General features: G+C 35.7%; 1 protein-coding gene across 1 annotated transcript in view; it reads right to left on the minus strand.

Annotated features, from left to right (window-relative positions):
* COL24A1 (collagen type XXIV alpha 1 chain) overlaps positions 1–21,953 on the minus strand; it is a 396,719-nt gene that overhangs the window by 179,981 nt on the left and 194,785 nt on the right. The window contains exon 25 of the mRNA XM_018045691.1: positions 18,656–18,700. Within this exon, the coding sequence (XP_017901180.1) occupies positions 18,656–18,700 (45 nt within the window). The remainder of the gene's footprint in view (positions 1–18,655; positions 18,701–21,953) is intronic.

Here is a 21,953-nt window from a genome sequence, read left to right on the forward strand (position 1 = left end):
CTGATGCTGGGAAAGATTGAGGGCAGGAGGAGGTGGTGAGAGAGGATGAGATGGCTGGATGGCATCACCATCTCAATGGACATAGCTTGAGCAAACTCTGGGAGATAATGAAGGACAGGGAAGCCTGGCATGCTGCAGTTCATGGCATTGCAAAGAGTTGAACACAACTTTGTGAGTAAACAACAATGGGAATGGAAACAGCCACCCAAGTCCAAGAAGCACAGAGAGTCCTATAAATGATAAACCCAAGAAGGAACATGCTGAGGCACATTTTAATTAAACTGACAAAAATTAAAGACAAAGAAAAAATATTAAAAGTAACAAGGGAAAAGCAAAAAATAACATACAATGGAATCCCTATACGGTTATCCTCTTATTTTTCAGTAGAAATTCTGTAGGCCAGAATGGAATAATCATATGTTTAAAGTGAGGGAAGGAAAAATCTACAACCAAGAAATATCCCACCCAGCAAGGCTCTCATTCAGATTTGACAGAGAAATCAAAGGTTAACAGACAAGCAAAAATTAAGAGAATTCAGCCTCACAAAACCAGTCGTACAGCAAATGCTAAGGAAAATTTCTAGGTAGACAAGAAAAGCCCACAACTAGAAACAAGAAAATTATGAATGGAAAAGCTCACCAGGAAAGGCAAACATAAAGTAAAGGTGGGGAATCATCCACACACAATATGATATTAAACCCAGCAATCATGAGAAGAGGAGAGAACAAGTGCAGAATACTGGAAATGCATTTGAAATTAAGAAGGCCAGAAACTTAAAGCAATAAAATGGATGACCTAGAAGAAATGGACAGATTCTTAGGTACGATCTTCCAACACTGGATCAGAAAGAAATAGAACATATGAAGAGACCAATCACAAGCAGTGAAATTGAAACTGAAATTTAAAAACTTCCAACAAACAAGTCCAGGAAAAGGTGGCTTCACAGGTGAATTCTATCAAACATTTAGAGAAGAGTTAACACCTATCCTCCTGATACTATTCCAAAAATTGCAGAGGAAGGAACACTCCAAAATCATACTATGAGGTCACCATCACCCTAAATACAAAATCAGACAAGATACCACACACACACACAAAAATTACAGGCCAACATCACTCATGAACATAGACACAAAAATCCTCAACAAAAACAATGACAACTGAATTCAACAATACATTAAAAGGATCAGACATAATGATTAAGTGGGATTTATCCCAAGGATGCCAGGTTTTTTCAATATCTACAAATCAATCAGTGTGATACACATTACCAAACCGAAGAATAAAAACTACGCAATCATCTCAATGGATGCAGAAAAAGCTTTCTGACAAAATTCAACAATGTATGATAAAAATCCTCCAGAAAGTGGGCCTTAACATAATAAAAGCCATACATGACAAACCCACAGCAATCATCACACTCAATGGTGAAAAGCTGAAAGTATTTCTTTTAAGATCAGGAACAAGACAAGGATGTTCACTCTCATCATTTTAGTCAACATAACTTTGGAAGTCCTATCCAGGGAAATCAGAAGAAAAAGAAATAAAAGAAATCCAAATTGGAAAAGAAGAGGTAAAACTTTCACTGTTTGCAGATGACATGATTCCTTACATAGAAAATCCTAAAGATGCTACTAGAAAAGTACTAAAGCTCATCCATGAAAGTCTGCATTCATTCACACTTTAAAAAGTATCATAAAATAAATTTATGACATAAAGAAGTGTCATAAAATAAATTCATTTAGTCAACATTATTTGAGAATATATGCCAGACATTGATGAATAATGTGGAATATTTTACATAGTCAGTTGAACATGGAATATAGGATAAGCACTTCATTATTTAAGAGGTTCCTGATTGGACAACAATTTATTTTGGTATCACAGTTCCTCTACTTCAGACTCTTGACATTTGGATATACAAGTTTCCTAAAAGATACAACTGGTCTGCTCAGTATCCAAATAGGGAATTCAGTCTCTGAAATTTCCCTGACAACTATTTGACTTGTATTCCCTTGGATCATACATGCAGTCATGAAAAAAAGTTCAGAATGAAGTTTTGCCTAGAGAAGGTCTGGCAATGATTAAAAGAATATGCCTGGAATGTCTACTTAACAGATGCTTTTACTCATGCTTATGTTATAGGAATCTTGAGACTAGAAAGGCAACTGGTTCTGTCCTTCCTGCACTAAATCGTCTGGCAATGTCGTTATGTATTCTGCTCTTTTGAATGAGTCTCTTGGCAATAAATCAAAGGCAATAAAGTGAACATCAGCACAGATTATTAGTTTTTCTTAAAAAATGTAAGTTGGATAAGAAAGAAGAGGAATTATCCTACTATGATACTTGTGTGGCACAACACTTGAATTGCTAGTGAAATTCACTAGGATCATTCACAGCAAAGAATATGTGTTTATAATCATAGTATCTATTTTTTTCACACACAAAGCATTAAATCAGTTCTGTATTATTATTTTTTTATGTAGACCCCATAAAGTGAAAGAAAAGTGAAGTCGTTCAGTTGTGTCCAACTCTTTGTGACCCCATGGACTATAGCCCACCAAGCTCCTCCATCCATGGGATTTTCCAGGCAAGAATACTGGAGTGGGTTGCCATTTCCTTCTCCAGGGGATCTTCTGGACCCAGGGATCAAACTGACGTCTCCTGTATTGTAGGCAGATGCTTTAACCTCTGAGCCACCAGGGCAGACCCCATAGGGACTGAGTTTTCCATAGACTCTATCTGAAGATGAAACTAGAGTCAGAATATCTATTGTCTTATGCCTCCCATCAATGTCTACATCTAAAAATGAGAAAAATAACATGATGATATTAATATTTCCATGTGCTAATCTATAAAGACTTGAGTTTCAGATTAGATCTTCAACTCTGAAGAAAGTCATTTGACCAGATTGTGTCTCATTCTGCCAATTCTAAAAAACAAATGGGATAAACTACATAATGTCTTGTACACTTTCCAGTTCTAAAATTCTATAACTTAAATATAAAGAGGAGGAGGAAGCAGGAGGAAGAGGGCATATGTATACCTATGGTTGATTCATGTTGATGTATGGCAGAAACCAACACACTATTGTAGAACAATTTTCCTCCAACTAAAATTTTAAAAAAGAAGAGAAAAAACTCTAGGTATTTTAAATCTTTTGAACACGTGAGAAAGATGTAATAAAAAAAAAAACCCTGGAGTATTTTTATTTCATAGTGAGGAGGGTATGTCTAGCATTCTGGAGCTTCAGTATGACCAAAGAAACTACTGACGACAGCTCTAGAAAGTAAACGTAGTGACTTCTCATAGCTCTTACTTTAAAAAAATAGAACTTCCTTGTTATCCTTCTGTTTATACCACAACAACAACTAATACAACCATTGCCATTTATTAAACACCTCCTGAGAGCATACTTCATCTCAGGCAGTTATTTTCCAACCCTGACAATAAACATAAAAAGATATCTCACTTAAGTTTTACAAATGAGAAAGAAGGAATCCAAGATCAGGTTTAAAGGAAGTGATACTTGGGCTGACTTGTGGAAGAAAAAGAGTAGGTAGTATTTGTAATCCAGAAAAGATAGGAAGGACATTATAGGAAGTAACAAGAGCCAGAGGAGCTGTGACATACTATGAGCCTGGTGGGCTGCCGTCTATGGGGTCACACAGAGTCGGACACGACTGAAGCGACTTAGCAGCAGCAGCAGCAGCCAGCTGTTCTGAACTGCTTATGATACAGCTCTAAAAACACTCCCAGTCTTTCATGCCTCCATATATTTTGTGTTCTTGCTGTTTCCAATGAAATGTCCTTCCATATTCTGACTATCTCACAAGAATATGTCATATCTTCTAAATTAGCTTAAGCACACTAAAATCCTTTTAGGAAACAGTAGCAAATATCAATATATTAGAAAGTTACCTTTTCTTACTTTATCTCAGTTCATCATATATAACATAAACTTATTGAAAATATATAATATAAAAGGCATTTACTTATTGCTTTGTGAGATAGTCTTCTGTTGAGATAGTTCAAATAAAAAAATAACTATGGTATGAAGCACTAAATTAAGAACCACAATTCTGAAGATAAAGGCTTAACGGAGGAAACAATTGAATCTAATTGGGTAGGGAGAGCAGGACAGACTTCAAGTTTGAGCAGATGATTTAAGATGGGTCTCAGAAGTTGATGCTAGGCCGACAACAGGAGTAGGAAAGTGGCGGTCTTCAGAGGCGATAGAAACAATGCCGTAAAAAGAGGGTTACATTTAAGGTACGTTGAATGCTCTGGTTTGGCCTAGGAAGTTGGGAAGTGTGAGAAATAATGATAAAGTTAAGTGAGGTATACACTGTGGAAGGGTTTTAAAGTCAGGGTGAGAAATTCTTATAGCCTACCTTCTTAGGCCTTTTATAGACTGATTCCTGCCTGCCCTGCCCCCTGTTATAATCTGCTATGTTCTGTCCTCCTGGTATTTCTGGAGAAGCTTGCATTATCTAGGTCTGTCCTGATTTTAATGACTATACCAGAAAAATATAGATTTTGTCACACAGTTTTTCCAAAACCCATTAATTAGAACCCTCCCCCCAAAACTGAGCTCTATATTCCAGCAACTATCTTGGAATCTGGAACTGAAGAAATGAAAGGTTATACAAAGTTTTCTTACACAAAGTTTTCTATAAAACACAAAGCTGGCTGTATTTATGGTTGGAATAAAATCCAGTTTTCACTTATTTTTGCTGTTAGAAAAAAAGAGCATTAAAGGTTCCATACATATTTATGAGCAAAAATGCTGTGATACTCTCCATTAGGATGCTATGTTGAATTGATGGGAAAAAAAAAAAAAAGATGTTTCAAAAACAGAAGATAGAGTGAAAATGAAAAAATCTCATTCTAATGGGGAATACAGGTTTAATGACATTCCCTTGGAATTTTTTTCCAAAGTAATGAAAGAAAAACTCATGAAAACTTAATATGTGGAAATCCTTTGACCCTTAAAACAGGACTTCAAAAAACAATGCATAATGTTCAGAAAAATGTTTCTAGTGAACATGTGCATATAAAGAATAGATTTCATTGTTCTTAGAAAATATTTCCTTTTAAGATTCTTTAAGCATCTGTTAAGGAAAACAAACTATAAATCTTAGTAGGTTACTTTAGATGTACATGTGCTCTATATAAATGTAAATTAATTCACTATGTTCACACATAATATACAAAATCAATGTCTGTTAGCAATCTGAATATGTTTTCTAATTTGAAAACACATCTGTGTTTAGTGATTTTTTGTTTGTTTGTTTAAGAATAAATGACTAATAAAGCAGAATTGCAAATAGCAGATTGATATAATCAAACTGATACATTCCAAATAAAATTCTAGAAAAGGAAAGGGCAATTAAAGCTTGTCAGCCAAATCCTGACCACTGTCTGTTTTTGTATATAAAGTTTTATTCAGAACAAAGCCAGACTCATTCCATTTACTTGTTGTCTATGACAGCAAATTTGGAAAACTCAGCAGTGGCCACAGAACAAGGAAAGGTCAGTTTTCATTCCAATCCCAAAGAAAGGCAATTCCAAAGAATGTGCAAACTACCACACAATTGCACTCATCTCCATCTCACAGGCTAGTAAAGTAATGCTCAAAATTCTCCAAGCCAGGCTTCAGCAATACGTGAACCGTGAACTTCCAGATGTTCAAACTGGTTTTAGAAAAGGCAGAGGAACCAGAGATCAAATTGCCAACATGCGCTGGATCATCGAAAAAGCAAGAGAGTTCCAGATAAACGTCTATTCCTGCTTTATTGACTATGCCAAAGCCTTTGACTGTGTGCATCACAATTAACTGCGGACAATTCTGAAAGAGATGGGAATACCAGACCACCTGACCTGCCTCTTGAGAAACCTATATGCAGGTCAGGAAGCAACAGTTAGAAATGGACATGGAACAACAGACTGGTTCCAAATAGGAAAAGCAGTATGTCAAGCCTGTATATTGTCACCCTGCTTATTTAACTTCAGTGCAGAGTACATCATGAGAAATGCTGGACTTGAGGACTCACAAGCTGGAATCAAGATTGCCGGGGGAAATCTCAATAACCTCAGATATGCAGATGACACCAGCCTTATGGCAAAAGTGAAGAAGAGCTAAAGAGCCTCTTGATGAAAGTGAAAGAGGAGACTGAAAAAGTTGGCTTAAAGCTCAACATTCAGAAAACTAAGATCATGGCATCTGGTCCCATCACTTCATGGCAAATAGATGGGGAAACAGTGGAAATAGTGGATGACTATATTTCTCTGGGCTCCAAAATCACTGCAGATGGTGATTGCAGCCATGAAATTAAAAGACACATACTCCTTGGAAGGAAAGGTTTGACCAACCTAGACAGTGTATTAAAAAGCAGAGACATTACTTTGCCAAGAAAGGTCTGTCTAGTCAAGGCTATGGTTTTTCCAGGAGTCATGTATGGATGTGAGAGCTGGACTATAAAGAGGGCTGAGCATAGAAGAATTGATGCTTTTGAACTTTGGTGTTGGAGAAGACTCTTGAGAGTCCCTTGGACTGCAAGGAGATCCAACCAGTCTATCCTAAAGGAGTTCAGTCCTGGGTGTTCATTGGAAGGACTGATGTTGAAGCTCAAACTCCAAAACTTTGGCCACCTGATGAGAAGAGCTGACTCATTTGAAAAGACCCTGATGCTGGGAAAGATTGAGGACAGAAGGAGAAGGGGACGATAGAGGATGAGATGGTTGGATGGCATCACCGACTCAATGGACATGAGTTTGAGTGAACTCCGGAGTTGGTGATGGACATGGAGGCCTGGCGTACCATTGTTCATGGTGTTGCAAAGAGTCGGACATGACTGAGTGACTGAACTGAACTGATGACTGCTTTTGTACTCCAACAGCAGACGTGAAACATGGTGACAGAAATTGTATGATCCCAAGCCTAACATAGATAATATTTGGTCTGGTCTTTTATAGAAAAGTTTCTGATTCTTGTTCTAGGATAAATTTTAACCTTAAATTTGAAAAGGTAGTTACACTGATTATGTAGATCTTACTCTTTTAAAAGTCAAAACCACAAAGACTTTTCACTAGACTTGTTCTCAGATTATAATTCTGCATCTACCTTCTCTAGGAGTGGGAGTACCTTAACCCTGGTCTCTATCACTACTTCCATTAGCCCATCCTATTTTTTTGATATGATTGAGGTATTATCCATCTTATAAATCCTGAGCATAAAAATATCACTAGATATTTGCTATTTTATGCATTAATATCTAAATAAAAAGTAGATAGTGCACTACTAAGAAAAGAAAACAGTGTAGTTTCTACGTAAACACAGATCCAAGGGAAGCCCCTCTTCCAACCAAAGTACAACCTCTAGATTCCTTCTATATAAAACTTAGAGTTTCCATTTCTTCAAAAGTGGTGATTACCACTTTATTACAGCATCCCTACCTAAAGGAATAGGAATACAATTCTAGTCAAACAAAGCCATATTTTCTCTATCAACATATATATCTTTATGATAGTTGTCAAACAAGTTTTACTTCCCTGTCTTAGAGTACCTTACATAACAGAACTAGCATTTGGGTGCAACTGTGTGTAGAATTCTTTACTCATTTTCTAGAATTCAAATCACTTAAGGATCAAGTCTTATTTAGTTGTATATCTAGCACACAAGAAGTGTTCAATAAGTATTTTTTAATGATAGAATAAGTGAAAGTTTACTAGTGTCTTTCATTTTCGGGGGGGCTGTATGAAATCACAATATCCTTCTAGAACACAGTACATGGTGAACATATGAGTTACACATATTTGTAGACAACTAATTTCCTTCAAATCATAGGATATTAGTTTTTAAATCTATTAGATTTCTGAATCTTCCTGTCCTAGATTCAAATACAAAATTATATTTTAAGCATTTTAAACAAAAATTCCTTAAGAGTAAATCCTTGAAAGCCAAAGGAAACCAAAAAATGCTTCTTTTGTTTATCAATTCTAAAATAAGTAAAGTTATCAAATTTATATTTTCTTAGAAGGCTAATAGGCCTAGTGCCCCAGGCAGTATACACACTGAATGTTTACATCTGAAAATGAGGGACACTTTTGTTGGTATTTGAAGGCACAAAGTCCCATTTAAATTTCTCTCTTATATGAGTCCTTTGAAGCAGTTTTTTCCTAATTTGGGCAATCTGAGAAACTTTATTAGACTAAGAAGAGTACTTTTGTTTATTACTTTTAATATAATATTCATGATAAATATCTTGTTCCATATATTACTCCATATATGTTGGATCTTATTCCTTTTCTCAGAAGATTTTACTTTTTAATAATCACTTAATGTACATTTAGTAAGGATAAAAGAAAAATATACATAATATAAAGTTAAGTACACAAACCCTTATATTCTTGCCTTTTACTAACTTCTGTGTTTTTAGCTTTTAACATAGATCATGTGTATCATTCATTTCACCATAGATAGAAACTTTGGCCTTTAAGCTTTTATATTATAATCATGTGAATTTTTAAAATATTTTTGTTGGTTTATCCTTAATAACCACTTACATGTGATTTAATCTTTGTGTACCCCTTATGACATTTGGTTTTGTGATATAAACGATCTACAGTCTTCATTTTTTCCATACATTTTAACTTTCATAGCTGTAAGTTCTACATTTAACATAGTATTTGCTATTTTCCTAGTATTTACTTTGCTTTGTACAAAGAGATGTCATAAATGTCAAGAAAATAACATACTTTATAGCCACAAAGACTCAAAATCCTTCCACCTTTGTAAGCACCTCAACTGTTCCTGCTGGCTCACATGGTAAAGCGTCTGCCTACAATGCGGGAGACCCAGGTTCAATCCCCGGGTTGGGAAGATCTCCTGAGAAAGAAATGGCAACCCACTACAGTATTCTTGCCTGGAAAACCCCATGGACAGAGGAGCCTGGTAAGCTTCAGTCCATGGGGTCGCAAAGAGTCACACACGACTGAGTGACTTCACTTTCACTTTCAACTGTTCCTAGAAATTTATTGACTCCAGTTTCTTAAATTTCTGATGTTTGAGCTTTAAAAGCTATTGACATCTCATTTCTAAAGTAATAGTTTAACTTGGAGTTACCTGCACCTGGTTTTTAGAGAATGGCAGGGTTAGTAGAAGTGTTTATTTTCATTCACTTCCCTTCAGTTGATCTGAAATTGTAACTTTCTATATCTTCTCTGTTCATATCCACTAATATATCCATACTCTTTCATGTTTCTTCTCTTTTAATTTCACTGACTTATACTTTTTTCTACTTTTCTACACTTTCACAGACTTAATGGTATAGTGAAATTAATTCACTTAATTGAGTAAGTGATGCTATTAAAACATTTCCAAGATGATAAATGTCAAATAAATGATCCTAAGTCATAAAGACATCCATGTCTTTGAGACACTAGTCAAGTCACAATATGGTTCTTGGTACCCCATACTTTTCAGCTTCAAACTGTAATAATAGGCTGTATTCATTAGAAAGCCAATTAGAATCTTCACCTTGAGGAAGCAGGATGATGTGGAGAAGTTAGTCATCACGTCTTTGTAATCTCAGGTCTGCTACTTTGCTATCTGATCTTGGACAAGTTTAACTTCTCTGAAATACAAGTTTTCTTTTCTACAAAAAAGAATTATTATTTCCCAGGGTCTTGTAAGGATTAAAAGGTATAATGTATGGCAAATCATAAATTTTGAATAAATTGTAGCTATTTTTTATCATATTCAGGTAATCATCCTTCTTGTGATGGGATGTATCATGGATAGATATTTCATATAATTTTCCATTCTCTGAGAAAAATTACCATGCCCTGTGATGCAGGAGATATACACAGGTTTGCACTTGTGCTACAGGTATGTATGGCTTGAAAGCAGAAGGGAGTAGATTACATTTTTTAAGATAAACACATTGAGTTTACAGAGGCCCTATGGAAGGGCAATTATTAAATAATAGAATTTGACTTTGTTCTTTCTTGACTAAATGATGCCATCAGCTCTGGCACTTTTCCTCAGGGAAATATGAGTCGTTTTTTATGATTTAAGTATGTTCAGTCCATAGGGGTGCAAAGGCATGACTGAGAACACACCGTGTCCATATAAAGCTACCATTTTCTTCTTAATGAGGGAAAGAATGGAATTCATTAAGTAAAATCAACTTGTATTAAGTCTGATAATAATTTTACAGTAATGCTACCAGAAAGCAGAAAAACTAGCTACTATATCAAATGACATTTTGTGTTGAGGACTTCTAAAATATTTTCTTCCAGATCCTTCAAATCTTTAATAATTCCATTGTAAATACATTAAATTACATTTCAGTACTTCTCAGAAACCAATAGTATTTGATAATACTTTATTTGCCAGCTTGAACTATGAGATTACATAGTAAAATTTTATTTTGTCTTTTTCTAAGCCTTTCTAACCACTGATTCACAAGGGATGCACTTTGAGGTTCCATTAAAAACCTCGAATAGCCAAAGCAATCTTGAGAAAGAAGAATGGAACTGGAGGAATCAACCTGCCTGACTTCAGGCTCTACTACAAAGTCATAGTCATCAAGACAGTATGGTACTGGCACAAAGACAGAAATATAGATCAGTGGAAAAAATAGAAAGCCCAGAGATAAATCCACACACCTATGGACACCTTATCTTTGACAAAGGAGGCAAGAATATACAATGGAGAAAAGACAATCTCTTTAACAAGTGGTGCTGGGAAAACTGGTCAACCGCTTGTAAAAAAATGAAACTAGAACACTTTCTAACACCATACACAAAAATAAACTCAAAATGGATTAAAGATCTAAGCATAAGACCAGAGGAGAACATAGGCAAAACACTCTCTGACATAAATCACAGCAGGATCCTCTATGACCTACCTCCCAAAATATTGGAAATAAAAGCAAAAATAAACAAATGGGACCTAATTAAACTTAAAAGCTTCTGAACAACAAAGGAAACTATAAACAAGGTGAAAAGACAGCCTTCAGAATGGGAGAAGATAATAGCAAATGAAGCAACTGACAATTAATCTCAAAAATATACAAGCAACTCCTGAAGCTCAATTCCAGAAAAATAAATGACCCAATCAAAAAATGGGCCAAAGAACTAAACAGACATTTCTCCAAAGAAGACATACATATGACCCAGCAATCCCACTGCTGGGCATACACACCGAGGAAACCAGAATTGGAAGAGACACATGTACCCCAATGTTCATCGCAGCACTGTTTATAATAGCCAGGACATGGAAGCAACCTAGATGTCCATCAGCAGATGAATGGATAAGAAAGCTGTGCTACATATACACAATGGAGTATTACTCAGCCATTAAAAAGAATACATTTGAATCAGTTCTGATGAGATGGATGAAACTGGAGCCGATTATACAGAGTGAAGTAAGCCAGAAAGAAAAACACCAATACAGTATACTAACACATATATATGGAATTTAGAAAGATGGCAATGATGACCCTGTATGCAAGACAGCAAAAAAGACACAGATGTATATAGCAGACTTTTGGACTCAGAGGGAGAGGGAGAGGGTGGGATGATTTGGGAGAATGGCATTGAGACTTGTATACTATCATGTAAGAATCGAATCGCCAGTCTATGTCCACCGCAGGATACAGCATGCTTGGGGCTGGTGCACGGGGATGACCCAGAGGGATGTTGTGGGGAGGGAGGTGGGAGGGGGGTTCATGTTTGGGAACGCATGTACACCTGTGGTGGATTCATGTCAATGTATGGCAAAACCAATACAGTATTGTAAAGTAAAATAAAGCAAAAATAAAAATTAAAAAATTAAAAAATATTTAAAAAAATTCACAGTAGAATACCAAAAAAAAAAAAAAAAAAGAAGACATACAGACAAACGCATGAAAAAATGCTCAACATCACTCATTATCAGAGAAATGCAAATCAAAACCACAATGAGGTACCATTTCACGCCAGTCAGAATGGCTGCAATCCAAAAGTCTACAAGCAATAAATGCTGGAGAGGGTGCGGAGAAAAGGGAACCCTCTTACATTGTTGGTGGGAATGCAAACTAGTACAGCCACTATGGAGAACAGTGTGGAGATTCCTTAAAAAACTGGAAACAGAACTGCCTTATGACCCAGCAATCCCACTGCTGGGCATACACACTGAGGAAACCAGAATTGAAAGAGACACGTGTACCCCAATGTTCATCGCAGCACTGTTTAGAATAGCCAGGACATGGAAGCAACCTAGATGTCCATCAGCAGATGAATGGATAAGAAAGCTGTGGTACATATACACAATGGAGTATTACTCAGCCATTAAAAAGAATACATTTGAATCAGTTCTAATGAGGTGGATGAAACTGGAGCCTATTATACAGAGTGAAGTAAGCCAGAAAGAAAAACACCAATATAGTATGCTAACACATATATATGGAGTTTAGAAAGATGGTAACGATAACCCTGTATGTGAGACAGCAAAAGAGACACAGATGTATAGAACAGTCTTTTGGACTCTGTGGGAGAGGAAGAGGGTGGGATGATTTGGGAGAATGGCATTGAAACCTGTATAATATCATATAAGAAATGAATCGCCAGTTCAGGTTCGATGCAGGATACGGGATGCTTGGGGCTGGTGCATTGGGATGACCCAGCAGAGAAGGAAATGGCAACCCACTCTGGTGTTCTTGCCTGGAGAATCCCAGGGACGGAGGAGCCTGGTGGGCTGCCGTCTATGGGGTCGCACAGAGTCGGACACGACTGAAGTGACTTAGCAGCAGCAGCAGCAGAGGGATGGTATGGGGAGGGAAGGGGGAGGGAGGTTCAGAATGGGAACATGTATACCCATGGCAGATTCATGTTGATGTATGGCAAAACCAATACAATATTGTAAAGTAATTAGCCTCCAATAAAATAAATAAATTTATATTAAAAAAACCAAACAAACAATAAATAAATTAAATCATTGCTAATATGAAAAAATAATTTTTAAAAGATTATAAATACCTATGCATATAAACATAAATAATTTGGGGAATACAAAAAAAATGAAAATAGGACAAACTGATGATTGCTTGACACAGAGAAAAGAACCTTAGAACTGGAATTAGAAAATTCACATTTGCTTACTAGCTGTATGAAGTGAAACATATCAGATGACTTCAAAATTTTCAGTTTCCTCACTTAAAGAATGGCAACAAGATTTATCTTACAAGGATTGTTTTAAGATTAAATGAGATAATAGGCCTTCAAAAATTAGATTTCTTTTCATTTCTTCCTCTGACTCCACCTCTACTTGGACTTGAATGAACTGGTTATAATCCACCTTAGAATCAGCCATCAGAAGTTCTATGACTCTAAAGGTTTTAGAATGAGAACTTGCTTTTGAGGATTATCCATGGCCTTTTCTCTTCCCTTCTGTTCATCAGTCATTCACTATTAAACACTACCACACTAGAGGACAGGCAAAAAAACATAGAGGACAGAGTAGATTGCTTATGAAATATTACTAAAATCAATAAATTAAAGAGTAAATGAAGTGAAATCAAATAGTTGGATTCTAAGACATATAAAGAGAGTCTGTGGTCAGCCTATAGGACAACCATGAGAAGCTATTCAAAGGAGCATAAAAATGGCATGTAAATTTAATGTAATCAAGGTTACTTTAGGAAAAAAATTCCAAATTCTATCTTTAAAATAACAGACTAGAAAAAGATCTTGAGAGTGACTGCTGATCATTTTCCAAAGACAAACTAGTTTTTGAAAAATGCCCACATAGTATCATCAATAATAAAGAAAAAATAAGAAGTTATCCCACTCCTAAAGGAGGTTGTAGAGCCACTGACTAAAATGTTTAGTTTTAGTTCTATTTGTTTCAACTCCAGAAAGACATAATGAAACTGGAGGTATTTGTTTCAACTCCAGAAAGACATAATGAAACTGGAGGACAGCCAGAGAAAAGAAGCCAAATTGGCAGGTAAGGGAAGAATAGAAAACATTACAATTCTTAGAAGAGAGTCATAGATTCTTAGGACTGGAATTATCCTTAGACATCATATATACTAATTCCTTATGCTTTCAGAATATTCCTGATGAATCATAACTAGCTGAGTTATCAAAAGTCTATCACATGCTGGAGACTAACCAGAATCATTCCTTTTTGCTGCAGCCTTTGTCCAAATATCACCTTAAATACATCTCAAACACATCCACTTATCTCCACTGCCATCATCTGGCCCATCATTGTTCTTTTTCATTTAGTCTAATGCAATAGCTTTCTAAACGGTTACCCTCTTACACTTCTGCTCCTCACAACCAAGCTCCAACTTCCCAATCCATTGCTACAGAGGGATCTTAAAACAAATTAAATCATGTCATTGGCTTACTTAGAATATTTCAGTGATTTTCCATCTACTTTAGGATCAATTCCAAAATAATAAACACAGCCCTGAGTGCTTGGCTCCTGCCTCCCTCACTGCTACCACCTAATATTGCTTTTTCTTTGGCTCACCAAGTCTATCCACACTGGCTTTCTTCAGTTCCTTAAAAGTTAAATGCTTTCCCACAAAGAACCATAAATATAAGAATAACCACCACCACAACCATTACAGCTACATTTTATCATGTTTTCACTATGTGACCAGCTCTGCGCTAAATGCTTTAAGTGCATTATATGTGTGGGAAGTATGTTATATTGCACATTCCAGGAACAGTTTTTCTCCCCACTCTTCCACAGCCAACTCATACCATTCTTTATGGTCACAGATCATATGGTATTTCCTCAGAAAAGTCTTCTCTCATCTCCAGATCTAAAATTGGCAACTGTCACAGTCCCTTAAAATTTTCCTCTATAGAATGTATCACAGTTATGATTATATAATTTTATGATATGATTTTTAATGTCTGTCTAACCTCTAATAGACTATAAATTTCATGAAGGCAAGGATCAAATGTTCAGTAAATATTCCTGAATATAAATATCTGCTGAATCATTCAAATCTAAGAATGAGATGTTGAATCACTCTATGGAAGAATCTGAGTGTTAGAAATCCTATTAAAATATTCTTGTCTACAAAGAAAGTTTGTTCCTTATAATGCCTATGTCTTATAATGTCTGTTCCCTTATAAGGACTGTATACTATTTTAATTCTATTCTCTTGACCAATACTGAAAAAGTATATTGTCTTCCCTTTTGTTGCTCTTCAAATACTTTCAGCCTGGAGAGTTAAAGACACATTGAACTAGCAATTAATGTGAGATAATTCCAGATTTATTCATAACAAAAAGTTAGAATGCAGAGGACAAGGAGGTATCTTTTGAAATTAGAGACTTATTTAGGGCATATCTATAGAAATTAATTCTTTGCCTATAGTAAATAAATGTAACACATATACAGACATGTAATATAGATGGGACTACTCTGTTTGGCACTCTCTATCACAAACTGGGTTCTAATTTGTATAAATCTAGAAAGAAACAAAACTGGAGGAGATCCAATTAAGTGACCATTCAGAAGGTTTGGGAAAAGTAATTAGCTATGCAATTACAACTAACCTTGCTGCTGCTGCTGCTAAGTTGCTTCACTCGTGTCTGACTCTGTGCGACCCCATAGATGGCAGCCCACCAGACTCCCCCGTCCCTGGGATCCTCCAGGCAAGAACACTGGAGTGGATTGCCATTTCCTTCTCCAATGCATGAAAGTGAAATGTGAAAGTGAAGTCATTCAGTCGTGTCTGATTCTTAGTGACCCCATGGACTGCAGCCTGCCAGGATCCTCCATCCATGGGATTTTCCAGGCAGGAGTACTGGAATGGGGTGCCACTGCCTTCTCCTTAGATATCCTCAAATTACTAGACTGACATTGTGAAGTACAACTGTATTTTCCCACATCTCTTAAGAATTTTACTGAACTTTGGATTAGATGAACTATATTTCTAAGATTTTGAAGTTAATACAAAAAAAAAAGTTGGGAATTACCAAGAACCATAAATAATTCTTTAGGCATTTTATATATCAGTTCAGTTTCAGTTCAGTTCAGTCGCTCAGTCGTGTCCAACTCTTTGTGACCCCATGAATCGCAGCACGCCAGGCCTCCCTGTCCATCACCAACTCCCGGAGTTCACTCATACTCATGTCCATCGAGTCGGTGATGCCATCCAGCCATCTCATCCTCGGTCGTCCCCTTCTCCTCCTGCCCTCAATCCCTCCCAGCATCAGAGTCTTTCCCAATGAGTCAACTCTTCGCATGAGGTGGCCAAAGTTCTGGAGTTTCAGCTTCAGCATCAGTCCTTCCAATAAACACCCAGGACTGATTTCCTTTAGAATGGACTGGTTGGATCTCCTTGCAGTCCAAGGGACTCTCAAGAGTCTTCTCCAACACCACAGTTCAAAAGCATCAATTCTTTGGCACTCAGCTTTCTTCACAGTCCAACTCTCACATCCACACATGGAATGGAAAAACCATAGTCTTGACTAGATGGACCTTTGCTGGCAAAGTAATATCTCTGCTTTTTAATATGCTGTCTAGGTTGGTCATAACTTTCCTTCCAAGGAGTAAGCGTCTTTTAATTTCATGGCTGCAGTCACCATCTGCAGTGATTTTGGAGCCCCCCAAAATAAAAGTCTGACACTGTTTCCACTGTTTCCCCATCTATTTCGCATGAAGTGATGGGACCGGATGCCATGATCTTCATTTTCTGAATGTTGAGCTTTAAGCCAACTTTTTCAGTCTCCTCTTTCACTTTCATCAAGAGGCTTTTTAGTTCCTCTTCACTTTCTGCCATAAGGGTGGTGTCATCTGCATATCTGAGGTTATTGATATTTCTCCTATATGTTAATTCAATATAGCCACTAAAGTTTTTCAAAACACTTTATATCCCATCCTTACTGAGAAGATGGAATCTCAAAGTTGGAAAAGTCCTTTTGTTTCATAACTTATTTGATAACTAAACTGCCCTATAAAATCTAGGCCAAGTGGCTTTCCACTAACATTAAAATATCCCCAGCTTTGTTAACTAACTAGATCAAATCATTATATATACTTTAAATATCTTAAATTTCATTAGTCAATTAAACCTCAATAAAGCTGGGAAAACAGTCCTCAGCAAGGTATAAAGCTTTGAATTTTGAGCTCTGAGTTTAAATCTTAGTTCAGCTACTGATAAGCTACACAACTTTGAACAGATTACTTACTGTGCTTCAGTTTATTCATTTCAAAAATCAGAATAACAAAATGTGCCTTTAAAAATTGTTTGAGAATCAAATGAATGCCACAATATAAAATATCATTTAGCATTATCCCTGGCACATAGTGAATAATCCATAATTGTTAATTTCCCTCCAATAACAGAAATCTACCACCTGCCAAGATAGTCCATTTCCTCTTTGGATACCACTGGTGATAGGTTCCTATACTATGTGGAACCAGCCCAACATTTTAAACTAAATAAAACTTAGAAGTCTGATACATGTTATTTGAAGAAAATATGTTTTTCATTGGTATTTTAAGTTTGGCTATAAATTCTAGTTTATATATTTTTATGCAATTTGTCACCCAGAAATGCAGAATTTCATTTTTTTAATTGAATTTTTAAAAATCTGAATGACAAGGAAATACCAATCACATCCATTTTTGATGAGGTGCCTTAAATAATTGAATTGATATAAATACTCCATTGAAATTTCCCTTTTTGGTTAAAAAAAGAAACAAAATATTCGCCTTCTAGCAGCTCAAGATTAAATGGTTTAACAATGATCTTTTAAGACTAAGTGATCATCTCCTTATTTTTAATAATAATTCATGATAAAAGTTAAGAGTATCAAAATGTATTGTTGTTTTACTATCAGACTAGAAAATATATTTAATTATTTAAGCTTACAAAACAATTTTTTAGACAATTTTATCTTTAAGTTGTAAGATAGGTTACAGAACATTGTATTTGCTCATCTAACCTACTAAATATATATTGATATTAAACAGTATCACTTTCTTTGTGACAACCCAGTATACACTGTACATAAATTCACTTGCCTCTTATTAATTTAACTTACCATTTTATATGTTATGCAGTTTCATTTCTTAGAGAATATTATAGTTGGCTTTTCCCATAGCAAAAAAAAAAAAATAAATTACCCCTAATGTATCTGTTTCAAAAACAACATGAGCTGCCTACTTCTACAATAATGTTAATTTAAACAAGTTAAACTTTTTGAGAAAAGAAATTATGTGTTTCATTGAATTATCTCACAGTTAATGCCAACCTTCCAAATATAAAGAAAACATTTTCCACCTATTATAATATTTAATGGCTTGAAAATTTGTAGCTTTTTAATCATGAAAAATGTTACAATCAAATGTAGCTTGAAATGATCCGAACTAAAGGTAAAGACCCAATATTAGAAACAAAAAGGTTCCTGAGATCACAAATGTAACTTATATTGGATGAAAATAGTATCTATGTTTTCCCTCATTTCTTTTTTGTATGGTAGGTTTTATTTGCCACATAACAAATGACTTTATAGTGGATAAGTATTTTGCATTCTGAAGTTTATAAGCATAGGTCATGGCTAACATGATTCCTAAAAATGCTCGTGAGAGGATTTAAAACGTGAAAATAAGAGCATAAAATAAGCTTACTATTTCGCCAATCTTCCCAATGTTTCCTTGATCTCCTACTTCTCCCTGTTAATAAAGAATATAAAGTTGAAAAAAACATTAATTTTTGAATAAGAATACTCTCAACATTGCTTCTGTTTTCATTTTAATGTAGTTTATTAAAACTCTGTTACAGTATTTGTGTGGGATACAGTCTTTGCTCTCTTTTCATTCAAATACTAGTAACCTGTTTTCTTAAATTACATTCTTCTATATCTGAATTTTAATCCCTTTTAAAATACTTTTACAAATAAAATTTAAAAAATAAAATATCTACTGAGGTATACTCTATAAAAGGTAGAGTGGTAGGTGCTGTAGAAGATATTAAGACGAGCGAAAATTAAGCCCTTGCTCACAGGGACCCTCTTTGCTTCAGTAGATAAAGTATCTCATGACTTTGAGCAGAACGAGCAAACAGAACAGAACCCACAGGAAGCAGCAAAGGAGTTCATAGGAGCAGCACCCTGTGGGTGGGAGCAGCTAGAGCTGACTTCACTGCAGAAGTGACACGCGTTCATAACTTTAACCACAATTCTGCCATCTGTAAAGCTCTGAAAATCCAGTTTTTCACAACACACTTGGTGGCAAACTTGACCTAACCTCTGTTTATTTGGTAGCAATGCTTTTGCCTGACCCAAGTTAGAGAAAGTTAGTTTGATTACTTTGAACATCCCTACATTTCACCACAGAAATACCAATGTGTCTAATTATGGTTTTGCTATCCCATAGCCTGCTGGCAGTGTTAAGATATAGTACATTTACCATACTACCTTATCAGAAAAACAAATGACCCAATAAAAAAATGGGCAGAAGACCTAAACAAACATTTCTCCAAAGAAGACATACAGGTGGCCAATAAACCTGTGAAAAAATGCTCAACATCTTTCATTATTAAAGAAATGCAGATCAAAATCATCTCACACTGATCAGAACAGCCATCATCAAAAGATCTACAAAAATCTACATCATCAAAAAATCTACAAACAGATGACGGAGAAAAGAGAACCCTCTTACACTGTTGATGGAAATGTAAACTGATATAGCCACTATGGAGAAGAGTATAGAGATTCCTTAAAATACTAGCAATAAAATTACCGTATGACCCAGTAATCCCACAACTGAGAATATGCCTTGAGAAAACTGCATTTCAAAAAGACACACATACCCCAATATTCACTGCAGCACTAATTACAATAGCTAGGACATGGAAGAAACCCAGACGTTCAACCACTGACAGATAAATGGATAAACAAGTTGTGGTATTACACATATATACAACTGAATACTACTCAGTCATGCAAAGGAACAAATTGAGTCAGTCCCAGTGAGGCAGGTGAGCCTAGAACTTGTTATAGAGTGAAATAAGTCAGAAAGAGAAAAACAGTGTATATTAACACATATATATGGAATGCAGAAAAATGGTGCTGATGACCCCTATTTACAGGGCGAGAGTAGAGATGCAGACATAGAGAACAGACTTGTAGACAGAGTGGGGGAAGGAGAGGGTGGGATGAACTGAGAGAGTAGCATTGAAGCATACACCTTACTATATGTCAAACAGAGAGCTGGCTGAAGTTGCTCGATAACACAGGTAGCTCAACTCAGTGCTCTGTGATAACCTAGGGAAGTGGGATCAGGTGGGGCTGGGAGGGAGGTTTATATTTACGTATGTATGCATAAATGATGTAAGCATATTTATGGAGGATTCATGTTGTACGGCAGAAATCAATACAAAATTGTAAGCAATTACCGTCCAGTTAAAAATAAATTCATAAAAATCCAAACATCAGTCGCTTCAAATAATAAATTATGAAACTGTACTTCTTAACTGTATTTCAAACTACATGAGTTGGGCCCTGGATGACTTTTACACTGGTCATGAGAAAGGATCACTTTCAGTGGTGAGGAACGGCACGAGCAAAGCCCGAACAAAAGCACAGACTAGTGAAAAGGAGTTGAGGGTGCCACATATAATTAATCTGACAAGAACGCACATTTTATTTATACTGGAGAAAGGAGATTAAACGATTACCTGCTATCTGAAAAGTAATAATTATTTTGCAGTGTGGGACAGTTACACTCACCAAACAATATGGTAGTTACTCATGATATATAGCTACTCAGCACTTGAAATTAACTGGTCTCAACTGAAGTGTGATGTAAATATAATATACACACTGCATTTCAAAGACTTTGTACAAAAATCTCATTAATAACTTTAATACTGATAACATGTTGAAATGATAATATTTTTATATCTTGGGTAACACAAAATATATTACTAAAATTAATCTCTCCTATTTCTTTCCACCTTTTTATTGCAGCTCTACATCTGTAATTCATATTTTATACTCTATTGGATGGTGCTGATTTTCAGTACTGAAACCTAATACTACTATAGGTAGTCAGTTTGAAGTAAGCTTTCAAAGACTACAAAAACTTGCTTTTCTATTTCCATATACATTCAGATAAATAGCAAATAAATAAAGCATTGTATAAATAAATAAAGCATTGAAGAAAGCATTGTAGTAGTATGTTGAAAATTCTAGTTTTTAAGAGTTCATTAGATGGCTTTTATAGAAAATTTGTGGCAGGACTTTATATTTATATACACTATATATGTGTGTATATGTATATGTGTGTGCATTTGAGTCAGTTCTAATGAGGTGGATGAACCTAGAGTCTATTATACAGAGTGAAGTTAAGTCAGAAAGAGAAAGATAAATATCATATACTAATGCTTATATATGGAATCTAGAAAGATGGTATGGAATAATTTATTTGCAGGGCAGCAAAGAATACACAGAAGAACTGTACAAAAAAGATCTTTGCGACCCAGATAATCATGATGGTGTGATCACTCATCTAGAGCCAGATATCCTGGAATGTGAAGTCAAGTGGGCCTTAGAAAGCATCACTACGAACAAAGCTAGTGGAGGTGATGGAATTCCAGTTGAGCTATTTCAAATCCTGAAAGATGATGCTGTGAAAGTGCTGAACTCAATATGCCAGCAAATTTGGAAAACTCAGCAGTGGCCACAGGACTGGAAAAGCTCAGTTTTCATTCCAATCCCAAAGAAAGGCAATGCCAAAGAATGCTCAAACTACCGCACAATTGCACTCATCTCACATGCAATTTATTAATTTTAATAAATTAATTAAAAGTAATGCTTAAAATTCTCCAAGCCAGATTTCAGGAATATGTGAACCGTGAACTTCCTGATGTTCGAGCTGGTTTTAGAAAAGGCAGAGGAACCAGAGATCAAATTGCCAACATCCG

Source organism: Capra hircus, chromosome 3 (assembly GCF_001704415.2).
Source record: "Capra hircus breed San Clemente chromosome 3, ASM170441v1, whole genome shotgun sequence".
Classification (NCBI taxonomy): Eukaryota; Metazoa; Chordata; class Mammalia; order Artiodactyla; family Bovidae; genus Capra; species Capra hircus.